The 26,583-nt window shown below is 43.6% G+C and overlaps 1 protein-coding gene across 2 annotated transcripts; it reads left to right on the top strand.

The window, feature by feature from the left end:
- Positions 1-5,679: 5,679 nt before the first annotated feature.
- Positions 5,680-25,702, top strand: LOC139409224 (myosin IF). Of its 2 annotated transcripts, none has more exons than XM_071154075.1 (28): positions 5,680-5,854; positions 10,910-11,041; positions 11,728-11,817; positions 11,982-12,076; positions 14,969-15,056; positions 15,315-15,404; positions 16,248-16,379; positions 16,565-16,699; positions 16,930-17,062; positions 18,693-18,889; positions 20,446-20,526; positions 20,643-20,729; positions 20,835-20,921; positions 21,018-21,185; positions 21,385-21,470; positions 21,571-21,652; positions 21,776-21,882; positions 22,034-22,132; positions 22,329-22,473; positions 22,649-22,763; positions 22,934-23,103; positions 23,261-23,406; positions 23,651-23,797; positions 23,949-24,097; positions 24,266-24,328; positions 24,494-24,695; positions 24,789-24,964; positions 25,245-25,702. In XM_071154075.1, the coding sequence occupies exons 1-28, from the start codon at positions 5,852-5,854 to the stop codon at positions 25,319-25,321; spliced, it is 3,282 nt and encodes a 1,093-aa protein (XP_071010176.1). In that variant the 5' UTR covers positions 5,680-5,851; the 3' UTR covers positions 25,322-25,702. The 2 variants fall into 2 exon arrangements, with proteins under 2 accessions (XP_071010176.1, XP_071010177.1); XM_071154076.1 differs by lacking the exon at positions 5,680-5,854 and adding an exon at positions 6,488-6,510 and having other exon boundaries at positions 25,245-25,539.
- Positions 25,703-26,583: the final 881 nt, after the last annotated feature.

The raw sequence follows: 26,583 nt of genomic DNA, 5'->3' as shown, positions 1-26,583 counted from the left end.
TGTGCTTTAGCCTCTCTCCCTCTGAAAACCCCTGGCCCAGACAGAAAGCTAGATCATCAAATGATCATCCATCTATTTCTGTATCTCATAGATGTCATGGAAAATAATGACGCTAGTGTTTCCTCACTGAGGTTGTGATATGTCTGCTTTAGGCTCTTCCTGATTGGGGGAAATCTGCAGATGGTTACCGAGGCCTGGCATGAGTCATCCTCACCACTGACATGTTACTTTTCAGGCCCTGCATCATAGAGCTTAAATTGGGGCCTTCCGGGGTATGCTGATGTTCACCCAGAATGAGGAGGCTATTGAAGGCAAGGAGCCCCACATCTCTCAGCAATATACTCTATACTCATGATTAAACTGTGCTGATCTGAGGCCCACTGCACTTGCAGTAACACTGTGAATCTCTACTTGTCAGTGAAGAGCCGAAGAGCCTAGTTTAATTCAACGTTTTTTTTATCATGAGTCATACTGAGACCACGGTCTCTTTTACAGATGAGCACTGAATTACCTAAATGACAGAAAAGACACATCAAAATATACATACAAAACGCAAGCAGAAAGAAAAACAGTCATGAAAAACACATTCATCAGTAACAGGGTCCTCAATCAGCTTTCTGAATTTGCTTAGAGGCACCAAATTTAAGAACAGTTTGCAAGAAAGGTAAATCAGCTTTTAGTTAACTCAGGAGAGACCAAAATAATTTCCAGAGTTAGCCATCCCTGAGAACGGGTGTGGTAATGCGTACAGTACCAGTCAAAAGTTCGGGCACACCTACTCATTCAAGGGTTTTTATTTTTACTATTTTCTACATTATAGAATAATAGTGAAGACATCAAATGGAATCATGCAGTAACCAAAAATGTTTTAAACAAAGTATATTTTTAGTATATTTTTAGTTTCCTGAGCGGGAATAGGATTTTGTCATGGTCTCTGACCTCCCTATAGGCTGTCTCATCATTGTCAGTGATTAGGCCTACTGTTGTGTCATCGGCAAACTTAATGAGGGTGTTGGAGTCGTGCCTGGCCATGCAGTCATGAGTGAATAGGGAGTACAGGAGGGGAATGAGCATGCTCCCCTGAGATGCCCCTGTGTTGAGGATCAGCGTGGTGGATGTGTTGTTACATATCCTTACCTCCTGGGGACGGACCATCAGGAAGTCCAGGATCCAGTTGCAGAGGGAGGTGTTTAGTCCCAGGGTCCTTAGCTTATTGATGAGCTTTGAGGGCACTATGGTGTTGAACGCTGAGCTGTAGTCAATGAATAGCATTCTCACGTAGGTGTTACTTTTGTCCAGGTGGGAAAGGGCCGTGTGGAGTGCAATAGAGATTGCATCATCTGTGGATCTGTTGGGGCGGTATGCAAATTGGAGTGGGTCTAGGGTTTCTGGGATAATGCTGTTGATGTGAGCCATGACCAGCCTTTCAAAGCACTAAATGGCTACAGACGTGTGCTACGGGTCGGTAGTCATTTAGGCAGGTTACCTTAGTGTTCTTGGGCACAGGCACTATGGTGGTCTGCTTAAAACATGTTGGTATTACAGACTCGGACAGGGAGAGGTTGAAAATGTCAGTGAAGACACTTGCCTGTTGGTCAGCGCATGCTCTCAGTACACGTCCTGGTAATCCGTCTAGCCCTTCATCCTTGTGAATGTTGACCTGTTTAAAGGTCTTACTCATATCGGCAGTGGAGAGCGTGATCGCACAGTCTTCCGGAACAGCTGGTGCTCTCAGGCATGTTTCAGTGTTATTTGCCTCGAAGCGATTATAGAAGTAGTTTAGCTTGTCTGGTAGGCTCTTGTCACTGGGCAGCTCTCGGCTGTGCTTCCCTTTGTAGTCTGTAATGGTTTGCAAGCCCTGACACATCCGTCGAGCGTCAGAGCCGGTGTAGTACGATTCGATCTTTGTCCTGTATTGGCGCTTTGCCTGTTTGATGGTTCATCGCAGGGCATAGCGGGATTTCTTACAAGCTTCCGGGTTAGAGTCCCGCTCCTTGAAAGCGGCAGCTCTACCCTTTAGCTCAGTGTGGATGTTGCCTGTAATCCATGGCTTCTGGTACATACTGTCACTGTGGAGAAGCCAATGACTGATGTGGTGTACTCCTCAATGCCATCGGAGGAATCCCGAAACATATTCCATTCTGTGCTAGAAAACAGTCCTGTAGTTAAGCATCTGCTTCATCTGACCACTTTTTTTTTATTGATCTAGTCACTGGTGCTTCCTGCTTTAATTTTTGCTTGTAAGCAGGAATCAGGAAGATAGAATTATGGTCAGATTTGCCAAATGGAGGGCGAGCTTCATATGTGTGTCTGTGTGGGGAGTAAAGGTGGTCCAGAGTTTTTTCCCTCTGGTTGCACATTTAACATGCTGATAGAAATGTGGTAAAATGTATTTAAGTTTCCCTGCATTAAAGTCCCTGGCCACTAGGAGCGCCACCTCTAGGTGAACGTTTTCTTGTTTGCTTATGGTGGAAAACAGCTCATTCAATGCTGTCTTAGTGCCAGCCTCTGACTGTGGTGGTGTGTAAACAGCTACAAAAAAATACAGATAAACTCTTTAGGTAGATAGTGTGGTCTACAGCTTATCATGAGATAATCTACCTCAGGCGAGCAATAGCTTGAGACTTCCTTAGATATCGTGCACCAGCTGTTATTAACAAAAATACATAGTCCTCCGCCCCTTGTCTTACCAGACGCCACTGTTCTATCCTGCCGGTACAGCATATAACCAGCTTATAACCAGTATGTTAATAGTGTCGTCGTTCAGCCACGACTCCATGAAGCATAAGATATTACAGTTGTCCCGTTGGTAGTTTAATCTTGCTCATAGGTCATTGATTTTATTCTCCAAAGATTGCACGTTTGCTAGCAGAGTGGAAGGAAGTGGGGGTTTATTTGATTGCCTACGAATTCTCAGAAGGCAACCCGCCCTCTGGCCCCTTTTTCTCCGCCTCCTCTTCATGCAAATCACGGGGATCTGGGCTTGTTCCCGAGAAAGCAGTATATCGTTCGTGTCGGGCTCATCAGACTTGTTAAAGGAAAAAAAATATTCTGCCAGTCCATGGTGAGTAATCACAGTCCTGATGTCCAGAGGTTATTTTTGGTCATACGAGACGGTAGTGGCAACATTATGTACAAAATAAGTAAAAAAATAAGTTACAAACAAAAAAACACAATTGGTTGGGGACACGTAAAACGTCTGCCTTCTTCTCCGGCGCCATTCTACGAACAATTCCTTCGACCTCATGGCTTGATTTTTGCTCTGACATGCACTGCCAACTGTGGGACCTTATATAGACAGGTGTGTGCCTTTCCAAATCATGTCCAATCAATTGAATTTACCACAGGTGGACTCCAATCAAGTTGTAGAAACATCTCAAGGATGATCAATGGAAACAGGATGCACCTGATCTCAATTTCGAGGCTCATAGCAAAGGGTCTGAATACTTATGTAAATAAGGTATTTCTGTATTTCTATTTAAAAAAAACAGTTTTTGGTTTGTCATTATGGAGTATTGTGTGTAGATTGACAAGGATTTTTTAAATGTAATACATTTGAGTGAGGCTGTAACGTAACAAAATGTGGGAAAAGTGAAGGGGTCTTAATACTTTCTGAATGCGCTGTACTTAGTTCTACCTGCATTCAATACTAATTTCAGGTCAATACATTTTTTTGTAATACAATGAAGGCAGATTGTAGTTCAGATAGAGGGCAACAGTATCATCGGCATATAAGTGCAGGTTACAATTTTCTTGTTAATGTAAACAGTAAAAAGTCCCAGAATATACCCTTGAGGGACTCCTTTCGTAAAATATCCAGAAGACCTGATTTAACACCATCAGTAGATAGACATTGAGTTCTATCTGTTCTAGGCTGCATGTAAACCAGTTCCATGCAGTTGCATGCAGCCTGGTCTAGGCCAATTGAGGAAATTCTCTGCGTGATGAACAGTCGAGAACTTTTGGCAGGTCAATGAAGAGGGCAGCACAATGTTGTCTTTTATCTATACAGTTAACCACATAATTTATAGCTAGGGATCTAGCAGAGCTAGTGCTATGACCTGGTCTAAACCCTGACTGATGTAAATTTAGGATACATTTCAAAGATAAGAAAGATCTTAGCGGAGAATTAATCAAGGATTCTAATATTTTAGCTAGGCAGAAAGTTTAGAAATAGAGCTATAATTATTTAGGTCACAAGGGTCACCGGCTTTGTGAAGGGGGAGTACAATGGGCCGCCTTCCAAACCTTGGAGATAGTACCAGATATAATCATCAGGTAAAAAATATGGGTTAATGATTCAGCAATCAGGGGGGCAGAGAGCTGCAGCAAAAATGGATAAAGCTGTAACGCTCGTCCTTTTCTTCTGACGAGGAGTCGCAAGGATCGGACCAAAGCGCAGCGTGGTACGTGTTCATGGAGATATTCATTCAACTCAGAACGCTAAAACAAAAATAACAACGAGAATGATACGAACCGAAACAGTCCTGTCTGGTGACATACACAAAGACAGAAAATAAACACCCACGGAACACAAGTGGGAAAAGGCTACTTAAGTAGTACATCAATCTTTAGCTTAGCAAGGCATCTAGCACCACAGATAGTAAATTGTTGAAATGAAAACAAAGATTCACTAGAAGTTGACAGTTAACCGTCGATTCAGCTAGAGGCGAACAGAGGGAAGAGCAGTCGATTGACTGACCAGGGTCAATTAAACCACAGTTTCTTTCAAATAAAAAGCCTGCCGAAGTAAAATGTCTATTAAAAGCATCACTTATCACTTTCTCCTCAGTTTGATACCAGAGTCAGACAGAACTTCCTAAGGCAGGGAAGAAGAGGAATTTGCATGCTTCAGTGCATTTACTGTTGTCCAAAATTTAGAAGTACTAGCAGACCACTGTCCACTGCAGAGTCAGTTTTTCTTGCCTTGGCCAAGGCCTGATTTCTCATCTAAATGGGCTCAGATAGTACAGAAGAAAACCAAGAGTTAGATCTATCTTTGATGCTGTATTGTTTAAAATGAGCATGTTAATATGCTAGAGGAATTAACATGGAGGATACATGTTCTAGAGCCAACTCAGGGTCAGGAATACAGGAGACAGTGTCTAAATCAGAGGTGAACATGTCATGTAAAACCCCTTTTTAAAATGTCTCTTTAATTAAACGTTTTAAAGTTCGTTATGGGTGTAGTGCCATTCACTGCAAGCCTTTCAGAGTTGAAAGATGAGAGACTAACCACAGTCTAGGTGGAGTAGTTAGTAAACAACTGAAGCGTCATGTAAAGTGAAATTAAACACAGAAGTGCCATCAGTTAAATTATTGGTATGTTATAGAGGGGTTATTCATGATATAAAAATACTGTCTGTATCAAAGATTAAGTTTGTTATGGACTTTAACAATGTATGATATAACAGCCCCTAGCAGTATCAACATTGACTGTTAATTAGGTCTAAACATTTAGACCATGGCTAAATGAAGAATTGAAAATGCAACAGAGTAGAAGTGGTACCTATAGATATAGGATGAGTGTGTGTGTGTGTGCCTCTGTGTGTGTGTGTCTGTACCTGTGTGTCTGTGTGTGTGTGTGTCTGTGTCCTCTTAAGTCTGTGGCAGAGCAGTTCTTGTTTCGCTCTGGGTCTGTGGGAGTATGAGGAAGTACGTTTGAACGCTTTGAATGTTAAAGTCTTCTCGGTGGCTGTTCTGTCTGTGTGACTGTGTGTGCTGGAGACTTCCTGACTGTGATGGTCGTGCTGTGAAGGGGCTAGTGTGGGATTACCGACACACACAGTCTGGACTTTGAACACCTGGTCCAGGACCGTGGGAGAAGAGGGGCACACGCACCGCCGGCACGATGGTAACACACCACACACATACCTAGACTAATGAAGACTCTCCTCACTAGGACTCGTCTATCCTCTCCATCTACTGTATATGCTGAGCACAGGCAGCTGGTGCCACCTCAATTGGGGAGGACGAGTTCATAGTAATGTCTGGAATAGAATTCATGGAATCGCTTTGACACATCAAGCAAATGATTTCATTGTGTTTAAAACCATTCCATTAATTTAATTCCAGTCATTATTATGAGCCCTTATGAGCCATCCTCCCCTCAACAGCTTCCTTTGATGGTCTCCTCTATCTCACAGACTTTCTGAAGAACATGGCCTTATATGTTAGGTTGAGGTCACTTGACTCAGCTGTACAGTGGGCTCTCACATTATGCCCGGATGCTGGCACCTATCACACTCTGGAGCCTGGCAACAGCTGACTTAGAACCAACAGGGAAGCACAGTGATGTTCAGTGTGTGTTCATTTTATGTCCAGATGATGAAAGGAAAATGGATAACTGTTGTGTTCTATCACTCTGGTCAACGACAATCATACAACAAAGTGCTGCAGAACAGGAGGCAGTGGACATCAAGTAGTAGAGACTCTAACTCCTTAAATGGAGAACATGCTGTCCTTTCCTCTTTTGACTGACAAGCCCTGCTAGCATCCACTCCGGTTATGGTGAGTGTTTCTAGTCAAGAGGGAAAGAAGCATTGATTGAATCCTATGTCCTCACATTTGTGTGAGAATGTACACTATGGAGTCGTTAATAAAACGTATCTGCTGCTGCTACAACCTGTTTTTCTCCTAACCAGAGATTGTATTCTCATGACGTTAACAAGACATGAGAGAGAAAGTACATGTAGGCATGACAATACTGATCAAAAGCATTAACAATAGTTCTATCAAATGTGAAAACCAGCAGTAGAGGGGACTATTGTTCCTGAGGAGCTGGGTAAGGTCTAACCCTGGCTCTTTCTTTTCCTACTAGCACTGAGTTTGCTGACAACTTCTTTATTGAGGAAAAATGTACTTACTACGATATGTGATATGTTGTTGTCTCACCTACAGTGGCTTACGAAAGTATTCACCCCGCTTGGCATTTTTCCTATTTTGTTGCCTTACAACCTGGAATTAAAATAGATTTTTGAGGGGTTTGTATCATTTTATTTACACAACATGCCTACCACTTTGAAGATGCAAAATATGTTTTATTGTGAAACAAACAAGAAATAACAACAAGTCTCTTGGGGTATACCTCTATAAGCTTGGCACATCTAGCCACTGGGATTTTTGCCCATTCTTCAAGGCAAAACTGCTCCAGCTCCTTCAAGTTGGATGGGTTCTGCTGGTGTACAGCAATTTGTAAGTCATACCACAGATTCTCAATTATACTGAGGTCTGGGCTTTGACTAGGCCATTCCAAGAGATTTAAATGTATCCCCTTAAACCACTCGAGTGCTGCTTTAGCAGTATGCTTAGGGTCATTGTCTTGCTGGAAGGTGAACCTCTGTCACAGTCTCAAATCTCTGGAAGCCTGAAACAGGTTTCCCTCAATAATTTCCCTGTATTTAGCACCATCCATCATTCCTTCAGTTCTGACTAGTTTCCCAGTCCCTGCCGATGAAAAACATTGCCACAACATGATGCTGCCACCACCATGCTTCACTGTGGGGATGCTGTTCTCAGGGTGATGAGAGGTGTTGGGTTTGCGCCAGACATAGCGTTTTCCTTGATGGCCAAAAAGCTCAATTTTAGTCTCATCTGACTAATTCCATATATTTGGGGAGTCTCCCACATGCCTTTTGGCAAACACCAAACATGTTTGCTTATTTTTCTCTGGACACTCTTTCATAAAGCCAGGCTCTGTGGAGTGTACTGCTTAAAGTGGTCCTATGGACAGTTACTCAAATCTCCGGTGTGGAGCTTTGCAGCTCCTTCAGGGTTATCTTCGGTCTCTTTGTTGCCTCTCTGATTAATGCCCTCCTTGCCTGGTCTGTGAGTTTTGGTGGGTGGCCCTTTCTTGGCAGGTTTGTTGTGGTGTTATATTCTTTCAATTATTTAATAAGGGAATTAATGTTGCACCGTGGGATGTTCAAAGTTTCGGATTTCGTTTTATAACCCAACCCTGATCTGTACTTCTCCACAACTTTGTCCCTGACCTGTTTGGAGAGCTCCTTGGTCTTCATGGTGCCACTTGCTTGGTGGTGCCCCTTGTTGCAGACTCTGGGGCATTTCAGAACAGAACAGGTATTATATATATATATATATATATATATATCAAATCAAATCAAATCAAATGTATTTATATAGCCCTTCTTACATCAGCTGATATCTCAAAGTGCTGTACAGAAACCCAGCCTTAAACCCCAAACAGCAAGCAATACAGGTGTAGAAGCACGGTGGCTAGGAAAAACTCCCTAGAAAGGCCAAAACCTAGGAAGAAACCTAGAGAGGAACCAGATTATGAGGGGTGGCCAGTCCTCTTCTGGCTGTGCCGGTTGGAGATTATAACAGAACATGGCCAAGATGTTCAAATGTTCATAGATATATATTCATATATACTGAGATCATGTGACAGATCATGTGACACTTAGATTGCACACATGTAGACTTTATTTAACTAATAATGTGACTTCTGAAGGTAATTGGTTGCACCAGATCATATTTAGGGGCTTCATAGCAAAGGGGGTGAATACATATGTACACACTACTTTTCTGTTTTTTTTTATTTTACATTTTTAAAACAAGTAATTTTTTAAACTTCACTTCCCCAATTTGGACTATTTTGTGTCTGCCCATTACATGAAATCCAAATAAAAATCTGTTTAATTTACAGGTTGTAATACAACAAAGTAGGAAAATCACCAAGGGGGTGAATACTTTCGCAAGGCACTGTAGCTATCTTAAAATGAATGCACTAACAGCAAGTCGCTCTGGATTCAAATGTAAATGAGAGGGTGAACTGTTTAAAGAAGTTCTGTAGTATTGTCTGGAATGGAAGAGCAGCAGTGACGGGTTGAAAAGTGGACAGGGTTTCACAAGATGTAGTGGTGAGCCGTGAGAAGGGAAGTGCAGCAGCCCTGACAGAGAGACAGAGGGGCCTGTAGTTTCTAACACAATACTTCCTCCCCACACAGACTCCCAAGCACAGATCCGGCCCCTTGCTGGATGCGCAAACACACAAAAGATTTTCTAAGATGGTTGAGTAAGCTTACAATAAGACTATTTTCAATGATAGATTGATTTTGGATGCATTGTCACAACTTTTTTCTACAACAGGCTGACTCACTCACAGTAGTGAGTGAGTCACAACAGTGATGACAGATGGAGTGAACTACAGTAGTCCTCTCTGAGCGCACAAAGCATCTCCCAGGTCTGACACTACACATCAGCAAGTGGGCTATTTTAACATAGCACTGGATCAACAGTCACATCAGCAGTTAGCTATTTAAAGCAGTCAGAACCAGGCCATTTCTGTGTGCTGAGCAGAATACGTATGGATTGTGGTCTGAAATGTGTGACAAACAAACAGCCTTACTCAGGTTGTTCACATGAAAAGTGGGTATCATTCTTTACAACAGAGATGCAATACCGGCCCTCAAGGACTGAAGTACTGCTTGTTTTCTTACAGTATCTAATGTTCATGGTAGCTTATTTGTAATTTAATATCATTGATTGATTGGCCAGAGAGTTGACTGACTCACTGGGGTTGGAATATACATTTGTATTAGAACCTTCTCCTCTATCACTAGAAGCTTGAGAGAGTTGGAACTCAGACCACAGTAATCAAGTTAGACCTATTTTCAGGATCCACCACACATCAAAACAAAACAGCGTTGTGAACCCAAACAAGGCTAAGATCATATCATACAGTGTAATACAACATCGTTGGCCAAACCGGGTTCAACTCATCTCTTTATGTGGTGATAGGGAAGTCAGGAAACTCTCTGCACGATGTGGTGGACGTCATCATCATATTGAAGGCATAGGAATGGGAGGGGAGCAGAAAATGAAAAGAGGGTCTTATTTTTGGCAGTTACTTTAAAATGCACTACGTTCATTTTGGGTAAAGAAATCACCAAAAGAAGGCCTAATCACAGATTTGTATAACTAACCCCAGATAGACCACAGGACGTCAGTTCCAGTGGGAGCAAATAAATCCTAGTGGGCAGAATAAGCAAGAGCTAGTGACAGCCTATTGGTGTGTTCTAGCAAGTATTTGCATATTTCTTTTAGGGAACGCCTACTCTGTGAAGCGCGTGTGTGCAATAACTCAATTCGCCCTTGCACTCCTTCTAAACAATGCAGTTGTTTGAAACTTTGGCAACGGGTAAAGCCTACAAAACTTAGCCTACTCTGTTCGTAACAGATTCTAGTTTTGGAAACAGAAAACTGTATCGAGATCAAATGTTTTATCAATGAGAAAATTGGCAGAATGTTGGCCAGAATCCATCTCGCTCCATCTTCTCCCACTGCCTTCCACTGGGCTTCCTCTCACCACCATATTTGGGAGTGAGTGGAAACGCGAACCAGATGCTTCACATTTATACATCCTGTGAAATATCTGTCTCATTGCTCTATCTGTGGTCCAATGGTATACTTTAAACTGAGTCCCCTCCCATTCCACAGACTCCTATAGGAAGCATATTCAATAGATACCACAACTACTGGTTATCACTGTCGTAGATCAGAGTGGGAAACAGTACTTCACAGAGATGGCCAAATTGGCATATGCTCACCTCATCTACAGAGCGTTGCCTGGTAACTGTCCTCAGCTTCCTGTACTGATAACCACAGTTAGTCACATTCTTAATGACACAGTTACACACAGAGAGACCCTGCTGCTGAGAAACTTCTCTCTGATGTCTGCTGGTGCACATGCCTTCCAAATACAGTTGGCCCATACTTCCTCTGGTTTTCTATACCCCTCCTGTTTGTAGATTCCCTCTCAGAATGTTCTGTAGCTCACATTCAGTATGAACTAGGTCATCTATAGATCTACCTCTGCTTTTCTCTCTGCCTCAATTACACATAAAAAGGGTGTGCATTCCCTAACCCTGACCATTCTCTCCTGCAGGGCAGTAAGTATCACTGGCAGAGTCAGAATGTCAAGCAGAGTGGTGTGGACGACATGGTGCTACTGTCCAAGATCAGCGAAGACGCCATCGTGGAGAACCTGAAGAAGAGATACATGGATGACTACATCTTCGTATCCTGTTTCATTGTCTGTTAGGGACCTTCATCACTTCTCACAAATGCCTCTTCAGAAGAAATACAGCAGACCTGCCCCCTCACACACTTTCAGATGGATGTATTTATAGGCATACACACATACACACATACACACATACACACATACACACATACACACAAACAAAAAACTGTTACAAATGGCTTTTAAACCATTTGAGAATTGAGGTCATTGAGGTCATTCCACTGGCCCATAGCATTAGGTTCTTCCATTCTATATCATTCGTGAGCACAGCTGATGTTTGTACTCATACAGTAGCAACAACACAATAACAAACATACATACCATCCTTGCCTCATCCCCCTACCACACATATGTACTCACTCAACTTCTTCACATGCGCAGACACACATGAATGTATGCAATAATAGGACTGCACTGTTCCTCTTTTGGATGCACTTTGTGACTCAACAGCACACTTCCGTGTTTTTAGTACATATTTTACTGCACATTCGGGACTTAATTCATTCTTTGTGTGAAAAAAAGCATTATATGTGTGTGTGTAATCCAGTCCGGATGAAACTAATGTATGGTTTGGGATATTTATCTTTTTGAAAAGTTTACATAATCAACAATTTCGCTGTGATTGTTTCAATATCTTATTCTGTGATTTCACCAGAAACACCCTTAACTGTCATGTGCAGACCTATATTGGCTCTGTGTTGATATCAGTGAACCCTTTCAAACAGATGCCCTACTTCACTGACCGGGAAATTGAACTCTACCAAGGGGCTGTGAGTAAACCATCCTATTGTTCAACACATACTTTGGTCTTTATACTGTGTTCCCATCCACTTCCTTGTTTACCTTCATAGTTGTATATTAAACTCCCTCTCTCTCTCTCTCTCTCTCTCTCTCTCTCTCTCTCGTTTTTATGTCCATCTTTCTCCATGTAAAGGCCCAGTATGAAAACCCTCCCCACATCTACGCCCTGACTGATAACATGTACAGGAACATGATGATTGATCAGGAGAACCAGTGTGTTATTATCAGGTGTGTTATTATACCAGTGTCATAACTGCTATCTCTTTCTGCTGGCAGGCAGTATGTAGTCCTAGTTCATCTCTGTGCCTCTCTCTAACGCACCTTAGGCCTTCTCATGTGCGTCATTCTACCCAAAAACATTTACTCTCACTACTTTTCTCAGAACTAACAAAGAACCAAAGCTCAATCAGTGTGTCATTTCCTTTCTAACTACACTGAACAGAAATATAAATGCAACATGCAACAATTTAAAAGATTTTACTGAGTTACAGTTCATATGAGGAAATCAGTCAATCAAAATAAATTCATTAGGCCCTGATCAATGGACTTCACATGACTGGGAATACAGATATGTATCTGTTGTTCACAGATACCTTTAAAAAAAGAAAGTAGGGGCTTGGATCAGAAAACCACCATTTGCCTCATGCAGCGCGACACATCTCCTTTGCATAGAGTTGATCAGGCTGTTGATTGTGGCCTGTGGAATGTTGTCCCACTCCTCTTCAATGGCTGTACGAAGTTGCTGGATATTGTCGGGAGCTGGAACACTTTGTCGTACACGTCGATCCAGAGCATCCCAAACATTTTCAATGGGTGACATGTCTGGTGAGTATGCAAGCCATGGAAGAACTGGGACATTTTCAGCTTCCAGGAATTGTGTAGATCCTTGAAACTGTGCACTATCATGGTGAAACATGAGGTGATGGCGGCGGATGAACGGCACAACAATGGGCCTCAGGAACTCGTCACGGTATCTCTGTGTATTCAAATTGCCATTGATAAAATGCAATTGTGTTTGTTGTCCGTAGCTTATGCCTGCCCATACCATAACCCCACCTCCACCATGGGGGTCTCTGTTCACAACGTTGACATCAGCAAATCGCTCGCCCACATGACACCATACATACCTACACACTTCTTCAGTGTGACAGTGGCTATCCGTGGTGAGCATTTGCCAACTGAAGTCAGGCAAAGACCCTGGTGAGGATGACGAGCACACGAATAAACTTCCCTGAGATGGTTTCTGACCGTTTGTGCAGAAATTCTTTGGTTGTGCAAACCTTACAGTTTCGTCAGCTGTCCGGGTGGCTGATCTCAGACTATTCCGCAGGTGAAGAAGCCTGATGTGGAGGTCCCGGGCTGACATGGTTACACGTGGTCGTTGGTTATGAGGCCAGTGGGACATACTTTATTATTATTATTATTTTTTTTATTTATTTGTATTTATTGAATATTCGAAACATACAATATACTTGCAGTGAAGCCGCTCTACATCATACCAGTCATCCAACAGACTCCCATTCAGAGCGACACACAGAAGCATCCAGGGTCAATGCCCTGCTCAACAGTACTATTTCTAGGGCCAATTTTAGATCAATGCTATGCATTTTCAGCCATTCCTGAACGTGAGACCAGAAACAGGCTACCTGAGGGCAATACCAAAATAAATGGTCTATTGATTCTCTACCCTCACAACAAAATCTGCAGAGCTTCGATGATTTTATGCCCCAAATATTCAACATTTTGTTGGTGGGAAGAATTCTATATAATAATTTTAGCTGAAAAGCATTAAGTCTTGAATCTTACCATGGAATCAGTACATCAAAAATCTCTTCCCAACTATTTTGTCATCTGTATGGCACAGTTGTCAACATCCTGGTCCTCAAATGAAACTGGTATACTTTCCTATTTATGCTATTTTTATTCCTCCGCCAGTTTTGATCCATTATATTGGGCAGACAGACCATTTCCCTACCTCCTCCCGCTGCCACCCGCTTTCAATATGTAATATTGTACACTTATCATAATTAGGTTTTAGTCCAAAGAGTACAGAAAAGTTATCTAGATCTTTAATGAGACATTGCAGACGACTAGCTTGATTAAGTCTCCTCCATGTATGTCTCACTAGGTCGGGGTTTTTTAGCCTCCAAATATCCACTATTTTTAATGTGTCCATAATATTTGTGATTTCCTTAAGGGCACTGTGAGGATAGTTTGTAGAGTGATTACCTTTACGGTCCATTGAGGTACTTAACACTGTGTTATAGTCTCCTACCATAATGATTAGATCAAAAGTTCAATAAATTGGTATAAATATTTTCGAAGAACTGTGGATCATCCTGATTTGGACCATATAAATTAATGAGCCAAATCTTTTTTTCGTCCATTTTCATATTCAACATTTTTGTTCATTAATATCATCACACCCTTTGAATTCCTTTGTCCGTGACAGAAATGTATTTCACCACCCGTTCCTTTTCCCACTCAACTTCATCTAAGGATGTAGAGTGAGTTTCCTGTAAACAGTATACGTTAAACAGTGGGACATACTGCCAAATTCTGTAAAACAACGTTGGAGGCGGCTTATGATAGAGAAATTAACATTAAATTCTCCGGCAACAGCTCTGGTGGACATTCCTGTAGTCAGCATGCCAATTGCACGCTCCTTCAAAACTTGAGACATCTGTGGCATTGTGTTGTGTGACAAAACTGCACATTATAGAGTGGCCTTTTATTGTCCCCAGCACAAGGTGCACCTGTGTAATGATCATGCTGTTTAATTAGCTTCTTGATATTCCACAACTGTCAGGTGGATGGATTATTTTGGCAAAGGAGAAATGCTCACAAACAGGGATATAAACACATTTGTGCACAGAATTTGAAAGAAATAAGCTTTATATGCGTATGGAACATTTCTGGGATATTTTAGTTCAGGTCATGAAACATGGGACCAACACTTTACATGTTGTGTTTATATTTTTGTTTAGTATAAAAGAAACAGAAACTCATGTGCAGCCAAAGATCACCTTCACAACAAGTTTCCCAAAAAGGTTTTTTGATACAGTGTAAATTAGAGGGTTATCATTAATATGGCTGTATGTTTTGTGTGTGTTGTGCCAGTGGGGAGAGTGGAGCTGGGAAGACTGTGGCTGCAAAATACATTATGGGTTACATCTCCAAAGTATCAGGAGGAGGTGATAAAGTGCAGGTATTACCTTCTGTTATTACTATTACTACTACTACCATTAGCATTACTATTACTACTATTACCATTACCATTACTATTACTACTATTACCATTACAATTACTATTACTAATATTAGCAGTGCCATTACTATTACTACTATTACCATTACTATTACTACTATTACCATTACTATTACTACTATTAGCATTACCATTACTAATGACTGTGAAGGAAACTGAAGTGCTGTATTGTGATGTTTCTCTGTATGTGTCTCTCAGCATGTGAAGGACATCATCCTCCAGTCCAATCCTCTATTAGAGGCCTTCGGCAATGCAAAGACTGTCCGCAACAACAACTCCAGTCGCTTTGTGAGTGATATGTACAGCAATCAGCCTCCCTTCATCTTTCTCCTCCTCTCTAGACACTGTGTGTGGGCTAATAAAGTAAGACTGATACTGTAAACTGATCATTTCTGTTAGTTCTGTGCTAACTATTCTTATAGACAATACACTGTGCACAGAGGCTGTTGTTTTTCCTGTGCTCTACCAGAGGTGATCTGAATTTTGCAGACTATATACCCACAGCAGCAATATGCCACAGCCACCTTTCACCCTCTCCCCTTTCCCTACTGCTGAGATCCTGAGATGTTAGCCTCAACTCCTAACCACATCCACATGCAACAGTGCAGGCTTTGTGGCTGAGTGCATGTCACCTCTGGGGTTTCCTGTCTCTGAGGTGCCCAGCTGTATGTATTGTAGGCCTCTATTATAGAAGAACAACACAATGAGATGAAAGAGCTTGAGAAGACTGAGCTGAGGTGAAATCCTGGGTGGGGTCAACAGCTGTGTGGTAATGTAAATATATTATTTTGTGGTACATCTTGTGGTACAGAGCAGTAGTACATCTCGTGTCACTGCTCTGATAATTCCATTCTACCAATGCATAGGGCCACATACCCATTCCCATTTAAATACGAGTCATTTAGCAGACTCTCTTATCCAGAGCTACTTACAGGAGCAATTAGGGTATAGTGCCCTGATCAAGGGAACATCGACAGATTTTTCACCTAGTCCGTTCAGGGCTTCGATACCAGCGCTCTTTCGGTTACTGGCCCAATGCTCTTAACCACTAGGCTACCTGCCCATAAAGTCAGAATAATGAACCATGTCTAATTTGAGTGATAGGTTTTTGTGTGTGTTCTGATCTAACAGGGTAAGTACTTTGAGATCCAGTTTAGCAGAGGAGGAGAGCCGGACGGTGGTAAAATCTCCAACTTCCTTCTTGAGAAGTCGAGGGTGGTGAGCCAGAATGAGAACGAGAGGAACTTCCACGTCTACTACCAGGTCAGTCAGGCCCCGAGCTAGGCCAGCAGTAACTTAACAACCCACAATGACAATGTGTTTGACTTTCTCACCCGACAGCACAGATTTAACGGTTCTGTAGGGTTTCATAATTGTATGTGAATTGTTGATATGTAATTCATGTTCTATAACTTTCAGTTGTGTTTTGTCTGAACTGTTGTATTTAGCTAATAGAAGGAGCCAACCCCCAGCAGAAAGAAGCCCTGGGCATCATGACTCCAGACTACTACTACTACCTGAACCAGTCTGGGACATACAAAGTGGACGGAACCAACGACAGCAAGGACTTTCAGGAGACAATGGTACCTTCCGCCATCAGGGCTTAAAACAGAGTACACATTTTTTTTCTTTATTGAGACATCACAGAAGCACTGGGAACAAATTGACACTCATATTTATATTCATAATACAGGCTTATATTAGTTAAATATACTGTTCTATTGTGTATTCCCAGTCCTAGTGTGTTGTCAGGGCCAGCAGTAATGGCGCTCTGTACAGGACCATAGACATCAGTGTTGAGTTTTGTCCACAGGAAGCCATGAATGTGATTGGGATCCCAGAGGCCTACCAGGCTCAGGGGCTGCAGATCATAACAGGAATCCTGCACCTTGGAAACATCAGCTTCATAGAGGCAGGCAACTATGGGCAGGTGGAGAGCACTGACTGTGAGTGGGAGAAGACAAACATGCCTAATACACACACATGCACATGAACACATGCACACAGAGCTCCACATGAACACATGCACACAGAGCTCCACATGAACACATGCAGACAGAGCTCCACATGAACACATGCTCACAGAGCTCCACATGAACTCATGCACACAGAGCTTCACATGAACACATGCACACAGAGCTCCACATGAACACATGCACACAGAGCTCCACATGAACACATGCACACCGAGCTCCACATGAACACATGCACACAGAGCTTCACATGAACACATGCACACAGAGCTCCACATGAACACATGCAGACAGAGCTCCACATGAACACATGCTCACAGAGCTCCAAATGAACACATGCACAGAGAGCTCCACATGAACATATGCACACAGAGCTCCACATGAACACATGCACACAGAGCTCCACATGAACACAGAGCTCCACATGAACACATGCACACAGAGCTTCACATGAACACATGCACACAGAGCTCCACATGAACACATGCAGACAGAGCTCCACATGAACACATGCTCACAGAGCTCCACATGAACACATGCTCACAGAGCTCCAAATGAACACATGCACAGAGAGCTCCACATGAACACATGCACACAGAGCTCCACATGAACACATGCACACAGAGCTCCACATGAACACATGCACACAGAGCTCCACATGAACACAGAGCTCCACATGAACACATGCTCACAGAGCTCCACATGAACACATGCACACAGAGCTCCACATGAACACATGCACACAGAGCTCCACATGAACTCATGCACACAGAGCTTCACATGAACTCATGCACACAGAGCTTCACATGAACACATGCACACAGAGCTCCACATGAACACATGCACACAGAGCTCCACATGAACACATGCACACAGAGCTCCACATGAACACATGCACACAGAGCTTCACATGAACACATGCACACAGAGCTCCACATGAACACATGCAGACAGAGCTCCACATGAACACATGCTCACAGAGCTCCACATGAACACATGCTCACAGAGCTCCAAATGAACACATGCACAGAGAGCTCCACATGAACACATGCACACAGAGCTCCACATGAACACATGCACACAGAGCTCCACATGAACACATGCACACAGAGCTCCACATGAACACAGAGCTCCACATGAACACATGCTCACAGAGCTCCACATGAACACATGCACACAGAGCTCCACATGAACACATGCACACAGAGCTCCACATGAACTCATGCACACAGAGCTTCACATGAACACATGCACACAGAGCTCCACATGAACACATGCACACAGAGCTCCACATGAACACATGCACACAGAGCTCCACATGAACACATGCACACAGAGCTTCACATGAACACATGCACACAGAGCTCCACATGAACACATGCACACAGGGCTCCACATGAACACATGCACACAGAGCTTCACATGAACACATGCACACAGAGCCCCACATGCACAAGTAAGCATCAATGCAACTGTCCCCATAAGGTGAAAAAATATTAGAGAGGGATAGACACCAAAACACACTTTTGCTATAATGAAAGCAGAAATTCATGTATTTTGCTCAGGTGTTCTGTTTGTTCTGTATGTTTTTCCTCCCTCCCAGTGCTTGCCTTTCCTGCCTATCTGCTGGGCGTTGACCCAACGCGTCTGCAAGACAAACTGACCAGCAGAAAGATGGACTCAAAGTGGGGTGGAAAGTCTGAGTCCATCGATGTGACACTCAATCAAGAACAAGCCACCTATACCCGAGACGCCCTGGCTAAGGCCCTCTACACACGACTCTTTGACTACCTGGTGGAGGTCAGGGACAACTAAACTCAGCAAACAAATAAACGTCCCCTCACTGTCAACTGTGTTTATTTTCAGCAAACTTAACATGTGTAAATATTTGTGTGAACATAACAAGATTCAACAACTGAGACATAAACTGAACAAGTTCCACAAACATGTGACTAACAGATGGAATAATGTGTCCCTGAACAGAGGGGTCAAAGTCAAAAGTAACAGTCAGTATCTGGCGTGGCCACCAGCTGCATTAAGTACTGCAGTGCATCTCCTCCTCATGGACTGCACCAGATTTGCCAGTTCTTGCTGTGAGATGTTACCCGACTCTTCCGCCAAGGCACCTGCAAGTTCCCAGACATTTCTGGGGGGAATGGCCCTAGCCCTCACCCTCCGATCCAACAGGTCCCAGACGTGCTCAATGGGATTGAGATCCAGGCTCTTTGCTAGCCATGGCAGAACACTGACATTCCTGTCCTTCAGGAAATCACGCAAAGAACGAGCAGTATGGTTGGTGGCATTGTCATGCTGGAGGGTCATGTCAGGATGAGCCTGCAGGAAGGGTACCACATGAGGGAGGAGGATGTCTTCCCTGTAACACACAGCGTTGAAATTGCCTGCAATGACAACCAGCTCAATCCGATGATGCTGTGACACACCGCCCCAGACCATGACGGACCCTCCATCTCCAAATCGATCCCGCTCCAGAGTACAGGCCTCGGTGTAACGCTCATTCCTTCGACAATAAGTGTGAATCCGACCATCACCCCTGGTGAGACAAAACCACGACTCGTCAGTGAAGAGCACTTTTTGCTGTCTTGTCTGGTTCAGCGACGGTGGGTTTGTGCCCATAGGCAACGTTGTTGCCGGTGATGTCTGGTGAGGACCTGCCTATACAATAGGCTTACATGCCCTCAGTCCAGCCTCTCTCAGCCTATTGCGGACAGTCTGAGCACTGATGGAGGGATTGTGCGTTCCTGGTGTAACTAAGGCAGTTGTTGTTGCCATCCTGTACCTGTCCCGCGGGTGTGATGTTCGGATGTACTGATCCTGTGCAGGTGTTGTTACACGTGGTCTGCCACTGCGAGGACAATCAGCTGTCTATCCTGTCTCCCTGTAGCGCTGTCTTCAGCGTTCACAGTACGGACATTGCAATTTATTGCCCTGGCCACATCTGCAGTCCTCATGCCTCCTTGCAGCATACCTAAGGCACGTTCACGCAAATGAGCAGGGACCCTGGGCATCTTTCTTTTGGTGTTTATCAGAGTCAGTAGACCTTAATTGCCTACCGTCTGTTAGTTGTGTCTTAACGACAGTTTCACAGGTGGTTGTTCATTAATTGTTTATGAACTGTAATTGTAAACCCTTTACAATGAAGATCGGTGAAGATCTGTGAAGTTATTTGGATTTTTACGAATTATCTTTGGAAGACAGTGTCCTGAAAATGGGACGTTTCTTTTTTTGCTGAGTTTACTATACACTGCAACGATACACACACAGACACAAATACAGTAATGGTGACACGTCCATTTCATACTAATGAACTCTCCTCTCTCTTCCTCTCCTATTACCAGGCAATAAACAAAGCCATACAGAAACCTCATGAAGAATACAGTATAGGAGTACTTGACATATATGGCTTTGAGATATTTCAGGTGAATGGTATATTAAATACATAGACATGTACATCTCTGATCTCTGATGGGATAACAAGATCAGACATAGCTGTGTGATAACATTGTCTTCAATCTGGATGTGTGCTTTCTGACAGAGGAATGGGTTTGAGCAGTTCTGCATCAACTTTGTCAATGAGAAGCTACAGCAGATATTTATTGAGCTGACACTGAAGGCTGAACAGGTACAAACCACTCTCAAACATCAACATTCTTCATTTTCTTTACGAGGTGTCTTGGATGTTGTGAAAATTATATTGGCATTGTCTATCTCTCTGTGTTTCTCACAGGAAGAGTATGTTCAGGAAGGCATCAAGTGGACACCTATTGAGTATTTCAACAACAAGGTTGTGTGTGACCTCATCGAGAATAAGTTGGTGAGCCCAAAATGACAATATCTCAATGGAATTTCCACAAATGTGTCTTTATTCTGCTTGTGGCTACCACACTAAATGTCTAACAATCCCCTCCAGAACCCGCCAGGCATCATGAGTGTGCTGGACGATGTGTGTGCCACCATGCATGCCAAGGGTGAGGGGGCAGATGGCACCCTGCTCCAGAAGCTCTCGGCGGCGGTGGGCACTCACGAACACTTCAACAGCTGGAACTCTGGCTTTGTCATCCACCACTACGCAGGCAAGGTGGGTACCAGGAGAGGACAAGTCTTCTCACGCTCAAAACACATAGACATAGACACTTCTAGGCTGAGGTGGAAAGGAATGTTCCACCAATGGGTTAGGGTTAGGGTTAGGGTTAGGGTTAGGTAGACATGTGGGTGAAGGAAGTGTGAAGGTCGGTGTGAATGTTGATATTTACACATGATGTCTCATGTCACCTCAGGTCTCCTACGAAATAAATGGCTTCTGTGAGAGAAACCGGGACGTGCTTTTTACTGACCTCATTGAACTCATGCAGAGCAGTGAACAGTACGTATGCCTCTATCTTTACCTTAACAGACACATGTCTCAAAACAACCAAGGCTTGAAAATAATGTGGGAAATGTGGTCCTCCATCTTGTTCCCACAGTGACTTCATCCGCAGCCTCTTCCCTGAAAACCTCAACACGGACAAGAAGAGCAGGCCCACTACTGCTAGCTCTAAGATCAAGGTAACAGTCCCAACTCTACTGCCAGTACTGTGGTTCAGTGGCTGAGTGGAACAGTACACCCATAGGTTTGAGATTATTAGTAGCTACATGGTGGTATATCCATCTCTTATGTTCTCTCTGCAGAAACAAGCCAATGATCTGGTGAACACGTTGATGAAGTGCACCCCCCACTATATCCGATGTATCAAACCCAACGAGACTAAGAGACCCAAGGACTGGGAGGAGAGCCGGTTTGTCTCTATTACACCCCCCAACAGACACCAAATATCCAATAGCAGAACATTCAGAGAATTCAGCAGGAAGTTGTGACGGCATAATTTGGAACATTAGAAATGGAACATCAGAATAAAGGAGGTGATGAAACTATGTGTGTGAGTTTAGGGCCAAGCACCAGGTGGAGTACCTTGGGCTGCGGGAGAACATCCGTGTACGTCGAGCCGGCTACGCCTACCGCAGAGTCTTCAATAAGTTCCTACAGAGGTGAGTCTTACTTACTCCTAGGTGTGTGTCCTTCAGTGTCTGCTGGGTGTCCTTCAGTGTCTGCTTTGTGTCCTCTTCTCAGTGTGTGTGTGTGTGTGTGTGTGTGTGTGTGTGTGTGTGGGGGGGGGGGGGGGGGGGGGGGGGTTGTAGTGTATGTCCCCCCCCCAGTGCCTGACCCTCTGTGTGTGGCCTACAGGTATGCCATCCTGACGGCAGAGACGTGGCCGTGCTGGCGGGGGGGAGAGCAGCAGGGGGTCCTGCATCTCCTCCGCTCTGTCAACATGGACACAGATCAGTACCAGATGGGGCGCTCCAAGGTCTTTGTCAAGGCCCCAGAGTCGGTAGGGGCCCACATAGGTCTCCCTGAGAAAAGTGCTATTTCTTTTATCTCAATGGGTCTTCCCGGTTTAAATGAATATATGAAATGTATTACAAAAAAGGTGTGAGGTATTCATCAATATACTGTAAAAGGGTTTCTTTGATCAAAGCATTCCCTCTCCCCTCCGTCTCTCCTAGCTCTTCCTATTGGAAGAGATGCGGGAAAGGAAATTCGACATGTTCGCCAGGACCATCCAGAAAGCCTGGAGAAGGTATATCGCCAGGAGGAAATATGAACAGATGAGGGAGGAGGGTAAGTGTGTCAATGATCCTAGAGGGGTGTGTGGGGATGAAACAAGGAAGAAATATGAATATACATAAATCAATGTAAATACAGAAAATGAATATACAGCAATGAATATGTCCTTGAGGGTTCTTACTTAAAATGACCATGTACTCCCCTCTCTCGCATGTTATCCGCAGCCTCGGACATCCTGTACAACTCTAAGGAGCGGAGGAGGAACAGCATCAACAGGAACTTTGTAGGAGATTATCTGGGCCTGGAGCAGAGGCCTGAGCTCAGACAGTTCCTGGCCAAGAGGGAGCGAGTCGACTTTGCAGACTCTGTCAACAAGTTTGACCGCAGGTTCAATGTGAGTCTACCTGTCCCTCCCCTACAGAGCGGTGAGGAAAAGAGAGCCAATGCCGGGGTTAACAACACAACATGGGGTTAACTTCTTCCATCTTCCATTTACACACACTCATTCTCACTCTTATTCTTTCTCTCCCCCTCCCATTTTCTCTCTCCAGTCCATCAAGAGGGACCTGATTCTGTCTCCCAAGGGCATCTACCTGATAGGCAGAGAGAAGGTGAAGAAGGGGCCAGAGAAGGGACAGATAAAAGAGGTGTTAAAGAGGAAGATGGAGTTTGAGAGCATCCACTCTGTCTCTCTCAGGTAAAGGGGTTTTCTCCCTGCTCGACTTAAATAGCATGTAACAGTCCAGTATGATGTATTTCCAGGCAGTACCATTGGGAACTTTTGTGGTCAGTGTTGTCATTAATAAACAGGAACTGATCACACAGGATATGTAAAAAAAAGAACTTTGCTATATCGGCCTACTGTGTGTGACACTTCTTGTCTTCTATCAACGGCAATCCCTCAAACCTTTCCATTTCTGCCTTTCTCCCTCTCTTTGTAGTATGAGACAGGATGATTTCTTCATTGTGCATGAGGCTCAGTATGACAGTCTGCTAGAGTCCAACTTCAAGACTGAGTTCCTCAGCCTGCTCTGTAAGCGCTATGAAGAGGTGACCAAGAACAAGCTGTCTCTCTCCTTCAACGACAGGTATGACTACACACATACTGGATAGGAACAGCCTTGATATATGACTCTCTATGTGTGGTCTCCATAGTTTAGTTGATCGAGTTAACTTTGGATGAAAGCATCTGGTAAAAAGGATCATATCATTCATGTCCACTGTTGTGGCTCTCTACAGACTGGAATTCCGGGTGAAGAAGGAGGGCTGGGGTGGAGGGGGCACCCGTGTTGTGGTGTTCCAGAGGGGACAGGGAGACCTGGCAGAGATCAAACCAGCTGGAAAGACCCTCACCATCAACGTGGGAGACGGCCTGCCAAAGACCTCCAGTGAGTGTCAGGAACAGAAAAAATCACATACCGAAGTGGAAAAGAGACATAGATATAGTAGATAATGTATATAATACTAAGTCTGACTCATTACAGTGTAAAGTATATAATATATCCTGTTAATCATAATATGTCATAGTTTAAAAATCGACATGTTTATTTTGTCAGAGCCCACCAAGAAGGGATCTCCACAGAACCATGGAGGGGGCAGGAGTCAGCCTCCTAGCAGAGGTAAACTCATTATTTGGTCCAGATATGTTCCTACGTCATTGGCAGGCCTCACTTCATGAACATGGACTTGCAGTGCTTACTGTGAACTGTGTACCACCACTGTGTTAATTATGTTGAGATCTTAGAGGTCTTAGTGTATGAATGGTGTTCCTCTTCTTTGACTAGGGCACCAGAATGGTGCACCCAGAGGTAGAGGTGCTCCACCACCCCAGCAGCCAGAGCAAACCTACTCCATCCCCCAGAAACAGAACCGGCCCCCCAGCGCCGCCCTCCCCAAACTGGGCTCCCTGAATACAAGACGAGGCTCGGCTCAGACTCAGCAGGGGAACCTGGACTTCCTCAACGTGCCTGACCAGGGCGTGTCTGGGTGAGCTGAATAAACTGAGCACACAGTGGGTATTCACAACATATACTATCTCCCTCTCTCTCATCTCTCTCTCTCACCCCCCCCCCTCTCCAGAATGCAGAGGAAGAGGAGTATCAGCAGCCAGCGGCCACCCCCGGCCCCATCCAGCCGGCCCAAGGCCCAGCCACGCCCCACCGGCCCGCGTTGCCGGGCGCTGTACCAGTATGCTGGCCAGGACACAGACGAGCTCAGCTTCGACACCAATGATATCATCGACCTGCTCAATGAAGGTGAGGAACACGTAGGGAAGGAATAGAATAGTACTCAATTCTCTATTTGTTAAGAAACTGTGTCCATCTCAACAACGGAAAAGGGTGAGAAGAAAGAGGCAGAAGAGACTAGAGAACTTGTTGGATGCTTGGCAATACAACACCAGGGCTGTTATGCTTTAAGTGCTGATCCCGAATAAGCTCACAGCATCAATTCATGCTCAGACCTGTATTGGATGAGTTCTAAGACTGTACTGTGTATGGAGTCCACAGCTGTCCATATCTCTGTGTTCCCCTGCAGATGCATCAGGCTGGTGGAGAGGCAGGTTTTGTGGCAAGGAAGGACTCTTCCCTGGGAACTATGTGGAGAAGATCTGATTACTGCCTGTCCTGTGGCCCAACAAACAATGTATACAACAGACATGACTATCCACTGTAAAGCAAAGGTGAATTGCATATAAGCCTAACAGTAATTACAAGAGATATCTGATTTATAAGCGTATCAATAGAATCATCACCAGTTCTTTATAATATCTGCACAACAATATAAGTACAGAATAAGATGCATGTTGGAAAGCTAGCTGAAACAGAGAACCGTGACTTTCTTTTTCCAGTTTCACAAAAGAGGACAGCTTTGGGTGCTAACTCAAAATAGGACGCAATGATTTAAGCATATTATTTAAAAAATTGCTTTGTGATAACCGTGTAACAAATGTAATGCCATCAAGTGTAGAATAAAAAGCATCCCAGAAATTCTGATTTTGTCTTTGAGTAAATACTACCTTTAAAGTTTCTACATCCATTTTGTTGACTAATAAATTAATGATATGCCACCATTGAGTCCTGAAAAATATAACTTATAAATGTTTGTAAACAAAGAAAATGTAAACAAACACTATACAGCCTCAAAACATGGTTCAAACTATAATTGTTCTATCTTGGATGGTCATTCCTTGCACCCATAGCTCTGTCTATGAATTTTTGTGATTACATTTCCCCAGCCTGATCCCTCAGCTTTTTACCGAACCAGGGGTGTGGAGGCTGCTTTGATATTGTTTCTACTTATGATTGCTGCTTTATACAACCACTGGGAGGCGCCACTGCACCATTTCCTTGTCTTCAATTCTTGCAAGACAATGTGCACGGAGCATAAACGCTTGACTGATGTCTGATAATATACATGGTTATTTGATGTTATAAACTTGTAATTACAAATAATAGTTCTGCTATGTTGAATTCGTTGCAAAACGAGTTTATGGGTTGTAAAATAACTTCACCTTGAAGTTAACAAATGAACAGAGAATTTATATTTTTGTCATGTGGCAGTGGTCATAATAAAGACAATTATTATAGATACAGAAATGATTGATATACTGTTTTTGGTCTCCTTGACGCAATGTGTAACTAAATGAAACTGAATGCTTGAAGGCTAATGCTAATCCAACATTCTTATATCATGTTTAGCTATCAATGATGAACCCTGGAATGCACCCTTGTTTTTCAAAGTCTCGTAACCCTTGAAGAATGCTGTCTTCATTATGGCTATGAATGATGTGTTGTCAGGAGAGGGTGCAGCAGATTCTTCTTCAGCTGGGAGGACTGGTCCAGCAAGTGAGCACTGACTGAAACTGGGAGCTTTA

The sequence above is a fragment of the Oncorhynchus clarkii genome, chromosome 5 (assembly GCF_045791955.1).
Source record: "Oncorhynchus clarkii lewisi isolate Uvic-CL-2024 chromosome 5, UVic_Ocla_1.0, whole genome shotgun sequence".
In the NCBI taxonomy this organism is placed as follows: Eukaryota; Metazoa; Chordata; class Actinopteri; order Salmoniformes; family Salmonidae; genus Oncorhynchus; species Oncorhynchus clarkii.
Note: the sequence above shows the minus strand (reverse complement) of the source record. Positions and strands in the feature narration are given on the sequence as shown.

What these genes read in the sequence shown, in the direction of transcription:
- LOC139409224 (XM_071154075.1), top strand. An exon ending in TGACACTGAAGGCTGAACAG is followed by an intron (nt 20,730 to 20,834) that starts GTACAAACCACT and finishes TGTTTCTCACAG; the next exon opens with GAAGAGTATGTTCAGGAAGG. An exon ending in AGTTTGACCGCAGGTTCAAT is followed by an intron (nt 23,104 to 23,260) that starts GTGAGTCTACCT and finishes TTCTCTCTCCAG; the next exon opens with TCCATCAAGAGGGACCTGAT.